This window comes from Myotis davidii, unplaced genomic scaffold (genome assembly GCF_000327345.1).
Source record: "Myotis davidii unplaced genomic scaffold, ASM32734v1 scaffold386, whole genome shotgun sequence".
Lineage (NCBI taxonomy): Eukaryota > Metazoa > Chordata > Mammalia > Chiroptera > Vespertilionidae > Myotis > Myotis davidii.
The window spans coordinates 23,827-35,689 of record NW_006296528.1 but is presented as its reverse complement, the minus strand read 5'-3'; the positions used below and the strand labels follow the sequence as shown (position 1 = coordinate 35,689).

The window sequence follows — 11,863 nt, the reverse complement described above, 5'->3', positions numbered from 1 at the left end:
GCATTCCTGTTAGAAAAGGGGGAAGAATATTGAGCAGGCAGGTCCTCAGATGTCACCACCCATGATAGAAATTTGCATTTCCATCAAGCCTGCTGTGATCTAAAGTATGAGGCTCACTGGCCTAAAAGACAGGACTGAGCAAATCACACAGGCAGCCTACTCCCAGATTCTTGCTGTCAGGAATACTCCGGATGGCTCTCTGAGTTAGGGTAGTGTCTCCACCCTGTCCAGAAACTTCCTGTGGCTCCCATGTCCACAGGATCACGTCTGGCCCTTCCTGTCCATTCTGTCTCCTATTCCACTGTGGCCGTGGCCTCTCCATAGCCTCAGTGCCAGGCCAGGCCATCTTCCCACCCTCACACATGCCGGGTTCCTTCCTGCCCCTGCATTGGCTGCACAAACAGGGGCTTTGTAATCCCACAGATGTGGGTCCAATCACAGCTATGGCTTTGGGCAGATGATGTTTCTTGTCTTTGTCTCAGTTTCTTTAATATATTTTAAAAATGGGGATAATAAGAGAACCCGCCCTGTAGGGTTGGGGAAGGAATTCTATGAGAACCATCATGTAAGGCCCCTTGCTCATTGGCTGACAAGGAAGCCCTCAATGAGCTCAACTCATCCATCAAGGCTTATCCTGTTAGCTAGGATTACTTTCACCTGCAAGTAACAGTCCTCGACCCCTCCTCAAAAAAAATCCTAACAAAAATAAAAGCAGTAGCGTCAACAGATTAATAGTTTTTTTTTCTCTTGCATAAAAGACATCTGGAAACAGGTGGTCTGGGCTGGTATGGTGGCCCCACAATGTCTTTGGATACCCATTATTGGCTTCTAGCCTTGAGGACCCCTCATGAATCTAATGGCTCTGGGGTTCTCTCCATCACATTTCTTTCCAGGCAGGTGGAAGGTCAGACATGCCACTTTCCAGGTATCTCCCATAGCCACCTATATAGGACGTTCCAGGTAGTCCTAGTAATATCTCACATTTCATTGGTCACTTCTAGCTACAAGGGAGAATGAGAAATATAGTGTTTTAGTCTGTGCAGTGGCTGCCTGTGGTGAATAAGATCTCTGTTAACAAAGAGGAAGAGGGGTAGGATACAGGGTGGCAACCAGTGACCTCTGCCAGTAACCCAGGTCCTGTTTCCTCAGGGGACCCTCCCCTCACCCATCTCACAGCCCTGCCAGGCACTCAGCACCTGGCATCCACCCACTCACTTGGCTCTGGGAGATCAATTAACTTTTAATTGGCTCCCCACCTAGAAGAAAGCATTGTTCACCTGGTTCACCCACCATGACAGAAAGCCAGGCCTGCAGAACACATGAGGACTATGCAGAGGGCATCCTGCAGGTGCCAGCACGGGCTCTCTCTGTTTCACTTTACATGTAGTTCTAGGGAGCTCATGTCTATCTTTATGCCGGGGCTTCCCAGATCTCCAATCAGACCTCTCCTCTTAGCCCCAGATCTACTTGGCTTCTTGCCCGGATTCCCACAGCAAATTCAGCCTGTCCCGACTTGGCCTCTGCACCTTCCTCCCAGACCTGCTTCCCTCCCACCCTTAGGCCAGTTCTCAGTGAAGGGTGCCCCACCATCCACCCATTTGCCCAAACTGGAGGCCTGCATTTAATTTCTCACTCCTTCCTCCCCTTTGCTATCACTTTCTCTGTCCCTAGGCATTTAGTTAGAAATCCACTCCACTGCCTTTCATCGATGCTTGTTGCCTCATATTCCAAGATGGCTGCCTCTGGTCCAGGCTTCAGGGCTGTGTGCCAGGCAGGAAGAAAAAGAAAGCAAAAGCAGACTTCCACTTAAATATCTGGCTAGCGCTGTGTCCTGTGGCCACCTCTGGTTGTGAGGGAGGCTGGGAACCTATCATTTGGCTTTTCCAGGCTCTGGGGTTGGGCACCAGTATAGCCAGCCAGGGGGGTCTGCCATAGGCGGCTTTTTAAAAAAATTAAATTTATTATTATTTTGGTTAATCCCAATCCAAGGATATTTTTCCATTGACTTTTAGAAAGAGTAGAAGTGAGGAAGTGAGGGAAAGGAGGAGAGAGAGAGAGAGAGAGAGAGAGGAAGAGAGGATATTTTTCCATTGATGTTTTTAGAAAGTGGAAGGGAGGGGGCAAGAGAGAGAGAAAAATATCGATATGAGACACATTGATTGGTTGCCTCCCGTATACCCCCTACTGGGGATTGAGTTGGCAACTAGGGCATGTGTCCTGACCCAGAATCAAACCTGAGACCTCTTGGTTCATGGGTTAACACTCAACCACTGAGCCGCACCAGCTGGGTGGGCTAATGTAATTTTTAAAAATTTTTATTTTTCAATTACAGTTGACATTTAGTATTATTTTTTAAATTTATTTATTATTATTTTTATTCATTATTATTTTATACTAGTTTCAGGTGTACAGCATACTAGTTAGACAATTATTTACAAAGTGATCCCCCCAATAATTCAAGTACCCACCTGGCACCATACATAGTTATTACAGTATTATTGACTCTATTCCCTATGCTGTACTTGACATTCCCATGACTATTTTGTAACTACGATTTGTACTTCTTTTTTTTATTAATATATATTTTATTTATTTTTTACAGAGAGGAAGGGAGAGGGAGAGAGAGTTAGAAACATCGATGAGAGAGAAACATCGATCAGCTGCCTCCAGCACACCCCCTACTGGGGATGTGCCTGCAACCAAGGTACATGCCCTTGACTGGAATCGAACTCGGGACCCTTCAAACTGGTCAGGGCTGTACTTCTTTTTTTAAAAAAAACTTTATCGTTTGAGTTTTAAGAGATCCATATTGATTTGTTGTTCCACTTATTTATGCATTCATTGGTTGCTTCTGTATGTGCCCTGACCAGCGATCAAACCCACAACTTTGGCGTATTGGGACGATGCTCTAACCAATTGAGCTACCCAGCCCGGGCTGTTTGTGTTTTGTTTATTTTGTTCTTTAGATTCCACATATAATTGAAATCATATGGTATTTCTATTTCTCTGACTGACTTATTTCACTTAACATAATACTCTCTAGGTCTCCATTCTTGGAAATGGTAAGATTTCATTCTTTTTTTTATGGCCACGTAACATTCCATTGTATGTATGTACCACATCTTCTTTATGCACTTGTCTATTGATAGGTACTTGGGTTGCTTCCATGTCATGATTATTGTAAATAAAAAATATGGAACGCTTCACGAATTTGCATGTTACCTTTGCATAGGGGCCATGCTAATCTTGGTATCATTTTGGTTTTAGTATATGTGCTGTCAAATTGAGCATGGAGACTGCTTTTTTAAAAAAAATTTCTCTATTGAATTCAGAGAGGAAGGGAGAAAAGGAGAGAGATAGAAACATCAATGATGAGAGAGGATCATTGATTGGCTACCTTCTGCATGCCCCCTACTGGGGATCGAACCCACAACCCAGGCATGTGCCCCTGGCTGGAATCGAACCTGGGACCCCTCAGTCTGCAGGCCAGTGCTCTATCCACTGAGCCAAGCCGGCTAGGGCGAGACTGCTTTTTAAGACTGTCAACCATCCAACAGGCCAGGCCACTGGCCCTTCTGCATAGCTTGCTGCACCCAGTCCTGTTTCCTCCATCCATTTCCCACATAGTGGCCTGAGAGACCTTTCTAAAACATCACTCCCCAAAGAGAACCATGAGCAGGTTACCACCATTCTCCGGGTAAAGTCCAGATGTGTCATTCTCTGCACTACCTGGGTTCTGCTTCTATCTCCTGCTGCATCCTTCCCCACTTTTCCCACTTCATGTCCCAGCCCTTCCAGTCTCCTGGCCTTTATTGTTCTCTCTGCCTGGAAACTTCCACTCACTCCTACCTTCACTCAGCTTAGGCATGGCTCCCTGGTGGGGTGGGTATGTCCTTATAGCTTCCGTCACACAGCTCCCTTACTCTGGCTCTAACCAGTCTTGCAGTTCCTCCATGAAGGGTGAAACTGTGGCCTGGCCCAGAATGGCCTTTAGGAAGTTGATCAACCGAGTCATCAGATAGTCAGGATTTGGATGGTTCTCTGTGGTTTCCCAGCATAACTGAGCCCGGGTCTCTGGACCCCCTTCTACCCTCAGGGCCGGATCTCCTTCTACATGACCAACTATGGTGAGGAGGGGACACACGTGGGGAGTGCAGCAGCCCTGGACAGCACTGACCTGGTGTTTGGCCAGTACCGGGAGGCAGGTACGTCTGCCCATGGCCCTGCCCTGTGGAACACATGCCAGGGGCCTGGGTCTGCAGTCCCCATCGAAGCGGGTCAGGCCCAGTCCCTCCTGGCATGAAGGCGCAGCCCACATTAGTTACTCCGTGTGCTCTTCGAGGAGTGGCAAGATGTCAGGGAGGTCCAAGGAGCTGGAGGAAGAGCTTTTCAAGCAAGAGAGAGCCAAGCCAGGTACAGGAGTTTGGAGGGGGTGGGCTTCCCCTCTGTGTAAGCCCGGCACTGTTGTGGTTAAAAGCTGTGCTCCTAGTTGGTCCAGTTGTCAGATTTGGGGCAGGTCATTTCCCTTCTCTGAGTGTCAGTTTTCTCATCTCCAAAATCAAGATGATGATGGTATTGTAGCCCCTGCACTGGGGGTTGCTGGGAACATGCAGTAAGAGCAGGCCTAGCTGCAGGCGTGGGCCCTTGTCCACACCGTGCGAGCTCTGCTGGCCTCCCTCCACGTGCCGCAGCCTTCAGGGAGCAGAAGCAGATGGGAAGGCCTGGCAGGTCCCAGCCAGGGAGCTGGCTGACTTCTAAGTGAACAAGTGCAGGGAAGGAAGCATCCAAAGGCTAGGACTGAAGAAAATCAATGTGCATAAAAGAGTGATGGGGGTGAAGAGTTAGCCTGGGGAGCCCAAGGGGTGGTTCCAGACTGGTGGTGGGTGTGGGGGCCTTGCCAGAGAGCCTCCCCTCTGGGGCTTCCCGGGAGACAAATCTGAGCCTTCCTCATAAGTACTTCATGACTGAGGGCAAGTTGCTCAACTGCTCCTTGGTTTTCTCATGTATAATGGGAGATGGCGAACCCTTTCTTTCAATATGGTGGTTGAGGGCGTTTGTGGGAGAGATGACGCAAAGCCGTTAGTTCAGGGCTTGGCCTGGGCTAAGCACTCAGTGTGGAGTGATACTGTGACTGGCTGGGGCTCTCAGCCTGGGATAGCTTTTCAGGAGGGAGGCAGGACTTGGCCAGGCTGGCTGTGCAGAGCCCTCCCTGGACCAGTAGGGTGTTCTGGTCTACTCTTGGACTCTCTACTCCCCTCTCCGCTGCACCTGACCCCCAGCCCCACATGCTGAAGAGGACAGACACGCTGTGATAGTCCGTGGTTCAGCATTGTTAGCGAGGAAGACTTCCCCAGAAACTGGGCTGCAAGCCGGGTGTGCAGAGTGCTTCCTGCCTGTTTTTGCTGTTGGGGTCTCCAGGCAGGGCCAGGTGAGGGTCCTGGCACCACAGTCAACACAAGGCCCTGCTTCTGGGCAGCTGCTGAGGCAAGGTGAGGTGGACTCTGCCCATCCTTGACTCTCAGTCTCCCCGCTGTGGAGTGGGGAGAACAAGGGTACTCAGAACAACATGCCTGGATTGTGCTGCCTCAGGGAACCCCTCACCAGCCAGGCGAGGTGGGCATCACAGTTCCCTGTCAGAGCCTTGTGGTTGGCTCTCTTTGATGGTAGGTAGGCATCCACCAGAGATTTGTTTAAAGAAATTAGGTACTTTCTCATTAAAAAAAAAAAAAAGCAAGCTGGATGTCTTTGTCTTTTGAAAAACTGAATGATTTAGCCTCCCTGGGTAGCAGTCAGTTGGTCTGAACAGTGGCTTCCTTCTTGAGATAGGCCTGTGCTTTCTTTAAAAATTTTTTTGGCATTAAAATCTTTACCGGCGGATGTTTTTTCCATTGATTTTATTATTATTATTTTTTTTAAAGAGAGAGTGAAAGAGGGGGGGTGGGAGAAGAGAGACACTGATGTGAGAGAGGCACATTGACTGGTTGCCGGGATGGAACCTGCAACCGAGGTACATGCCCTTGATTGGGAACCGAACCCATGACCCTTGTCCCTTGAGTCTGAGGGCAGACCCTCTAACCACTGCGTCAAACCAGCCAGGGCCAGGCCTGGTGTTTTCTCGCCTGCCCACCTGGTTCCTGCACCTGCTGGTCTCCTAAGCATGACAGTATGCCTCCCCTGCTCTTGTTCAGCTCCCTTAACTGTACAAACAGGAAATTGGAAGTTTGGGCAGGAAGGGCCTTGCCCTGGGACCCCCACAGGGTTTGTCTACCCCCTTAGGCCCCTCCTCCCCCACTAACTGCTGCCCCCTCCCCATGCAGGCGTGCTGATGTATCGGGACTTCCCCCTGGAACAGTTCATGAACCAGTGCTACGGCAACGTGAACGACCTGGGTAAGGGGCGCCAGATGCCTGTCCACTATGGCTGCAAGGAACGTCACTTCGTCACCATCTCCTCTCCACTGGCCACGCAGATTCCTCAGGGTGAGAATGCGTGTGCGTGGGCGTGTGTGTGTGAGGGCGATGAGTATTCATGGTGCCCTGCTCCTGCTTACCACCCTCTCACTGCCTGCAGCGGTGGGAGCAGCCTACGCAGCCAAGCGGGCCAATGCCAACAGGATTGTTATCTGTTACTTCGGTGAGGGGGCAGCCAGTGAGGGGGATGCCCATGCCGGCTTCAACTTCGCCGCCACCCTAGAGTGCCCCATCATCTTCTTCTGCCGGAACAATGGCTATGCCATTTCCACACCCACCTCTGAGCAGTACCGCGGCGATGGCATCGGTATGGACCTGTGTCGTCATCTCTCTCCCCTCCTGTCCTCTTCCTGCGACACAGGGAGGTCACAGGAGACAGTGAATGGAGCGCTGCTCTGTTGGCTCTCCTTCCCTTTCCTTACCTGCTCATTGTCCTCATCAGAGCCATGGGGTTTGAGCTGCTTCTCTCTGTTCCCACAGCGGCTCGAGGCCCCGGGTACGGCATCTTGTCAATCCGTGTGGATGGCAATGACGTGTTCGCCGTGTATAATGCCACCAAGGAGGCCCGGCGGCGGGCCGTGGCAGAGAACCAGCCCTTCCTCATTGAAGCCATGACCTATAGGTGCCTGCCTCCCCCCATTCCCATCAGCCTTGACAGCCACCATCTTTACCATCTTCCCCACATCGATCACTGGGGTCTCCAAAGCCTGACCCTATCACCCCAAGTTGTATCCCCTTCCTTGCCTTGAGCAGGATTGGGCACCACAGCACCAGTGATGACAGCTCAGCATACCGCTCGGTGGACGAGGTCAATTACTGGGACAAGCAGGACCACCCCATCTCCCGGCTGAGGCACTACATGCAGAGCCGTGGCTGGTGGGACGACGAGCAGGAGAAGGCCTGGAGGAAGCAGTCCCGCAAGAAGGTGAGGGGCTCCCTCTGTTGGAAACTGAAGTCCCAGGGGGTGTCTGGAGGTGGTGCATCGTGGAGAACCCTGGAAGGTTGGAGGCTGGGATTTGGGGGACATTGAACTGGGAGACTCAGGGATCACCCAGGGACACCTGCAAATGTGGCCTATGGAGCCAGGCTGCCTGGGCACATGCACCTCAGCCATGTTCTTGGCACAGTGTCTGCCCTCTGCCCTCTCATCTCTGAAGAGGGATGCTGGGTACCCGCTTCAGAGGTTGGGGATGGGATGACTTAATCTGCAAGTGGTGTAAGTGTCCCACACACGGCCAGCCCATGTCCTCCCTGGCCCTGGTCATCAGGAGCCAGAGGTAAGGGCCAACCCTGGCGTCAGGCAGCAGTATGTCCAGCTCTGTCCCTAACTACATTGTCACAGGCAAGTCTCTTTTCTGAGCCTTGGTTTCCTTATCTCTAACCTGCCTGCTTCTTAGGGCTGTTGAGTCTGAAACCATTCTATAGCTTAGGTCAGTACCTAGTCCTGCGAAGGATGGAAATGCTGGGGTTGGGGGCATTGATGGGGATGATAGCTGTCACCACTGTGATGATGATTGTCTTCGTTGTTCCAATGGGAACACAAAGGCTCAGGGGGATTAATGCCTCACTGAAGTCCTACAGGTAGGAGGCAGGGCCCTGGGTAGGAGGCCAGTTACCTGCCCACCATCCCGTGTCCCCCAGGTGATGGAGGCCTTCGAGCAGGCCGAGCGGAAGCTGAAGCCCAATCCCAGTCTGCTCTTCTCGGATGTGTATCAGGAGATGCCTGCCCAGCTCCGCAAGCAGCAGGAGTCCTTGGCCCGTCACCTCCAGACCTACGGCGAGCACTATCCCCTGGACCACTTTGAGAAGTGAGGCCTGCTCGCCCCACCCCACCCATCTCAGGTACCCCGAGAGGCAGTCCCAGGCTGAGGGGTGGAGGCAGCTGGCAGGACACCACCCTCTTCCCCAGCCAGCACCCTCCAAGGGGCCAGGGCAGGACTGAGATCGTAAGGGGGGGCTTCTGCTCACCATCCCAGCTCCTCTAGGCTATTACATTGTTGCGGGGCCTTCTCAGCCCCCACTTTGTGGTTGCAGTGCCTTCTCCCAGGAGCTGGGTGGGATGCCTCTAGGACTGGAAGCCCCTCTGGACTAGGGGCAAGCACTTACTCAAAGTGAGGGGTGATAAGCAGGCAGTGAATAAACTGTCTACATTTGGTTCTCTGCCACCTTTGGTCTCTGTTTCCTGTAGTTTTGGAGGTGGGAGTCCTGCATGACTGGTTTGGGACCCTGCCCCTTCAGTTCGATCAGTGGTTCTCAACTTTTTGTTGGCCATGCCCCACCTAAGCATCTCTAAAATCCTGATGCCCCCCCCCCCATATATTTCTTATTATTCAAAAAGTGAGTACCTATTCACGTGGAGGAAGCCTAAAAGGCCATTAACTTGGTCTAACCAACCTCCCAAAGAACATGGCATCCATAAAAGAGAAAAATAAATGAATGAAAGGACAATTGAAGTACTGAGGAAGAAATCACTAAGAAATCGTTAAAAAATAATATGAAGTGATATGAAAAAATAGCAAAGTTTCAAAACAAGAGAACTGAAATGCATAAATATGTCACAATGTGTACTTATATACTGTATATGAGGCTCCTAGAATCATAAAGATGCAAAACATTTACTGTTAATAACTCATTCTCAAATTGCCCCCCTGTGGGGCACGTGCCCTGCGTGGGGAACCACTGAGTTAGATGGAGAAGGCCAAGGCCGTTGAGGTATCTACTTCCCTGGAAACTTTCACAAGGTGGAGGGCCAGCTTCAGCAGACAGGGTGGGGTGGGGTGTTCCGATTTGGACTCCTGCTCTCCCATGGAGTGAGGCAAACCTGGTGTCCAGCAAGGTGAGCAGGAGGCTGTTGGAGCTGGCCCTGTCCAGTAGGGGTGGGGAGGGTGTCTAGTGTAAAGGTCAGGGTGTGCAGGGTATGGGTGGCTGAGCTCTGCTCTTATAAAGTTCCCAGGGCCCCATAGGCACAAAGACAACTCTAAGCCTCAGAGTGGGGCATTCATATTTTTTCCAAAAACAAAAAGTAGACAAAAACAGTCCTTTGCCTCCTGCTGCCCAGTCCCATAGCCTGGGCCAGCCCAGGAGGGGCTCAAGCAGTTGTGATTCTAGGACCTCCTCACAGAGAGGCTGAGCAAGGGGCAGGCAAGAGGCAGGCACTGAGGCCCTGGCCCAGGCCAGGTTGGCCCTCCCCTCCCAACCCCACTGAGACTCAGCAATGGAGCTGAGGGTCCTGCAGGTGTTTCCAGAGCCAAAGGCTCTCCTGGGGTCTGATGGGTCGCACCAGCAGTAGGTCACGGAGAACGCAGGGGTCAGCCCTGCGGTCTGCTGGCCAGGCTGTGAGGAAGCCGATGTGGGCCCTGGGCGCTAGGCCAAGAGCACGGAAGCACAGGCCAATGTAGACATCGTTGAAGGGGAACGGTGCCACACGGGCTGCTGCCTGCAACAGCCAGTGTGCCAGGTGTCCAGCGATGATGTAGCCACCCCCGCTGGCATAGGCCGGGTAGTCACCTTCAAAGAAGGACATGGGCACATAGAAAGGTCCTCCAGGCTTCCGGAGGGGCTTGGCCTGGGAAAAGACCTCACCCAGGTAGAGGCCTCGGGCCCAGCTGGGTGGCAGGGCCCGCAGGTAGTCCAGCAGGGCAGGAGTGTGCACAAAGGCATCATCCTGAGCTTGCAAGACGAAGCTCACACCAGCGCAGTGCTGGCCCAGCCAGGACAGTAGCAGCAGGTCCTTGAGTGTCTCATTGAAGGGAACATCCAGAAAGTCCCAGAGCAGCAGGTCACTGTAGCGGTGGCTTTCCCAGGCCACCAGAGGGCCTAGGTCAGGACCTCCCTCACCTACTGGGGACCCCAGCAGGAAGAGCAGGCGGATTCCAGGAGCGGGACCACCCCAGGTCTCCCTCACGGCCTGTCGTTCAGCAAATCGCCCTGGTTCCGACTTGACAGCCAGCAGCAGGTAGGGGATATTGGTTTCCCCACAGCTGGGCACTTGGCCACGGCCACCTCCAGGCAGCCACTGAGGGAAGCTCCGGCAGGCTGCTGACAGCAAGAAGCGGCGGAGGTCCTCAGGGTAGGAGGTGAAATCGGGGATTTCAGCTGCCGCGGCAGCCCCCCAAGCCCGGCAGTCTCCCTCCTCAGTGCTGTTCCCACTGGGCAGGGCCCCCAGCCGCCACTGCTGCTGGTTCCAGTAAGCCAAGGGCAGTGGGCCAGTTTGGCCCAGACGGGCCGAGAGGTTAGCTGGCAGGGTGGGCTCAGGACTGGCTGGCGAGGGGCCTGGCAGGGTGCCCTGGGGTCCTAGATAGACCTTGCTCAGCCGAGACTCCGATGTCCACTCGATGTACACTTTGAGGCCCAGGAGCGTGAGCAGTGCTGACAGGCAGAGAAGGCACTTGGGGCAGCGCATGACCCAGCCTGGGGAAGGGATGGCTGCGGTGGGAGCTGCAAAGGAGCCACAGAGGCCTTTGGAGTGCAGGATGAGCCTTCATAGTTCCCACCACCCCAGTAAGGGCCTTAGTCCCAGACCCTAAACCAGCCCCTATTCCTGAACCTGGAATCACTGCTCCAATCCCACTCCAACACCCACTCTTTCCCCTCTCAGCTCAGTCCCTTCCACAGCTTGTTCCATTCCCCAATTCATCCCCCTCTCCAGGAATCAGGATCCCTGGGGTCAGCTCCTTCCAGCGTCAGAGAAACCCAAACTCCCTCACTCCATCTGCCCCCACCCCAGGGACTGGGGAGCCCTCTTTACCTCTGGGTCCAGCTCCGGCACCCCGGGCCTCTGGTCAGGCCCTCCCAGCTCCCTCCCTTTTGCCCAGGTCCTGCAGGGGCTGAGTCGTCTTTCTTCGTATGTCATTGTTCTTCAGCCCAGCCCAGCCCAGCCCAGCCCAACCAGAGGGGTGGGGCGGGAGGGGAGCCCGCAGCTGGGAGGGCCCCAAGGGCTGGGAGGGGCCAGGGCGGGGCTGAGGGAGGCAGGGGAGGGGGAGGGCAGGAGGCCGACCTGAGAGATGGGGCTCTGGCTTGTTGGGGCTGGTTTTCTGGTGAAGCAGAGGGGATTGCTGCAGAGATTGGGGCACCTGGTGAGGCCTGGGACAGGAGAACCAGGGGCCTGGGAGAATCTGAGGGAGGGTGAGACTGAGAGCTAGGCCTGAACCTGGGCTGGGTGGTGTTGGAATGGCCCAGAGACAGGCACAGTCCCAAAGTTGCAAAACTGGAGGCGAGGGGCTAATGATTGGTGGAAGGAGGTGGTGGCAGAGAATGTGCTGAGAGGGAAAGGGTCGGCCTGCTAGAGATGGGGGTGGCGTTGCTGCCCAGAGTCCGGGTGGAATGGGGAGGGGGGCTGGTGAGGACAGACAGCTGGTGAGGGAGACCTCATGAGGAGGCAGGGAGAAGAGACA

At 53.5% G+C, this 11,863-nt stretch overlaps 2 protein-coding genes across 2 annotated transcripts in view; one reads left to right on the top strand and one right to left on the bottom strand.

Moving 5' to 3' along the window:
• Positions 1-8,635, top strand: part of BCKDHA (branched chain keto acid dehydrogenase E1, alpha polypeptide) — a 19,601-nt gene extending 10,966 nt beyond the window's left edge. The window contains exons 4-9 of the mRNA XM_006771865.2: positions 4,097-4,205; positions 6,318-6,479; positions 6,571-6,777; positions 6,951-7,092; positions 7,224-7,395; positions 8,112-8,635. Of these exons, the coding sequence (XP_006771928.1) occupies positions 4,097-4,205; positions 6,318-6,479; positions 6,571-6,777; positions 6,951-7,092; positions 7,224-7,395; positions 8,112-8,282 (963 nt within the window). The 3' untranslated portion in view covers positions 8,283-8,635. The remainder of the gene's footprint in view (positions 1-4,096; positions 4,206-6,317; positions 6,480-6,570; positions 6,778-6,950; positions 7,093-7,223; positions 7,396-8,111) is intronic.
• An 816-nt stretch (positions 8,636-9,451) lies between these two features.
• B3GNT8 (UDP-GlcNAc:betaGal beta-1,3-N-acetylglucosaminyltransferase 8) lies at positions 9,452-11,372 on the bottom strand. The gene is made up of 2 exons (XM_006771863.2): positions 11,218-11,372; positions 9,452-10,907 (listed from the first exon to the last, which is right to left on the bottom strand). The coding sequence occupies exon 2, from the start codon at positions 10,870-10,872 to the stop codon at positions 9,679-9,681; it is 1,194 nt and encodes a 397-aa protein (XP_006771926.1). The 5' UTR covers positions 10,873-10,907; positions 11,218-11,372; the 3' UTR covers positions 9,452-9,678.
• Positions 11,373-11,863: the final 491 nt, after the last annotated feature.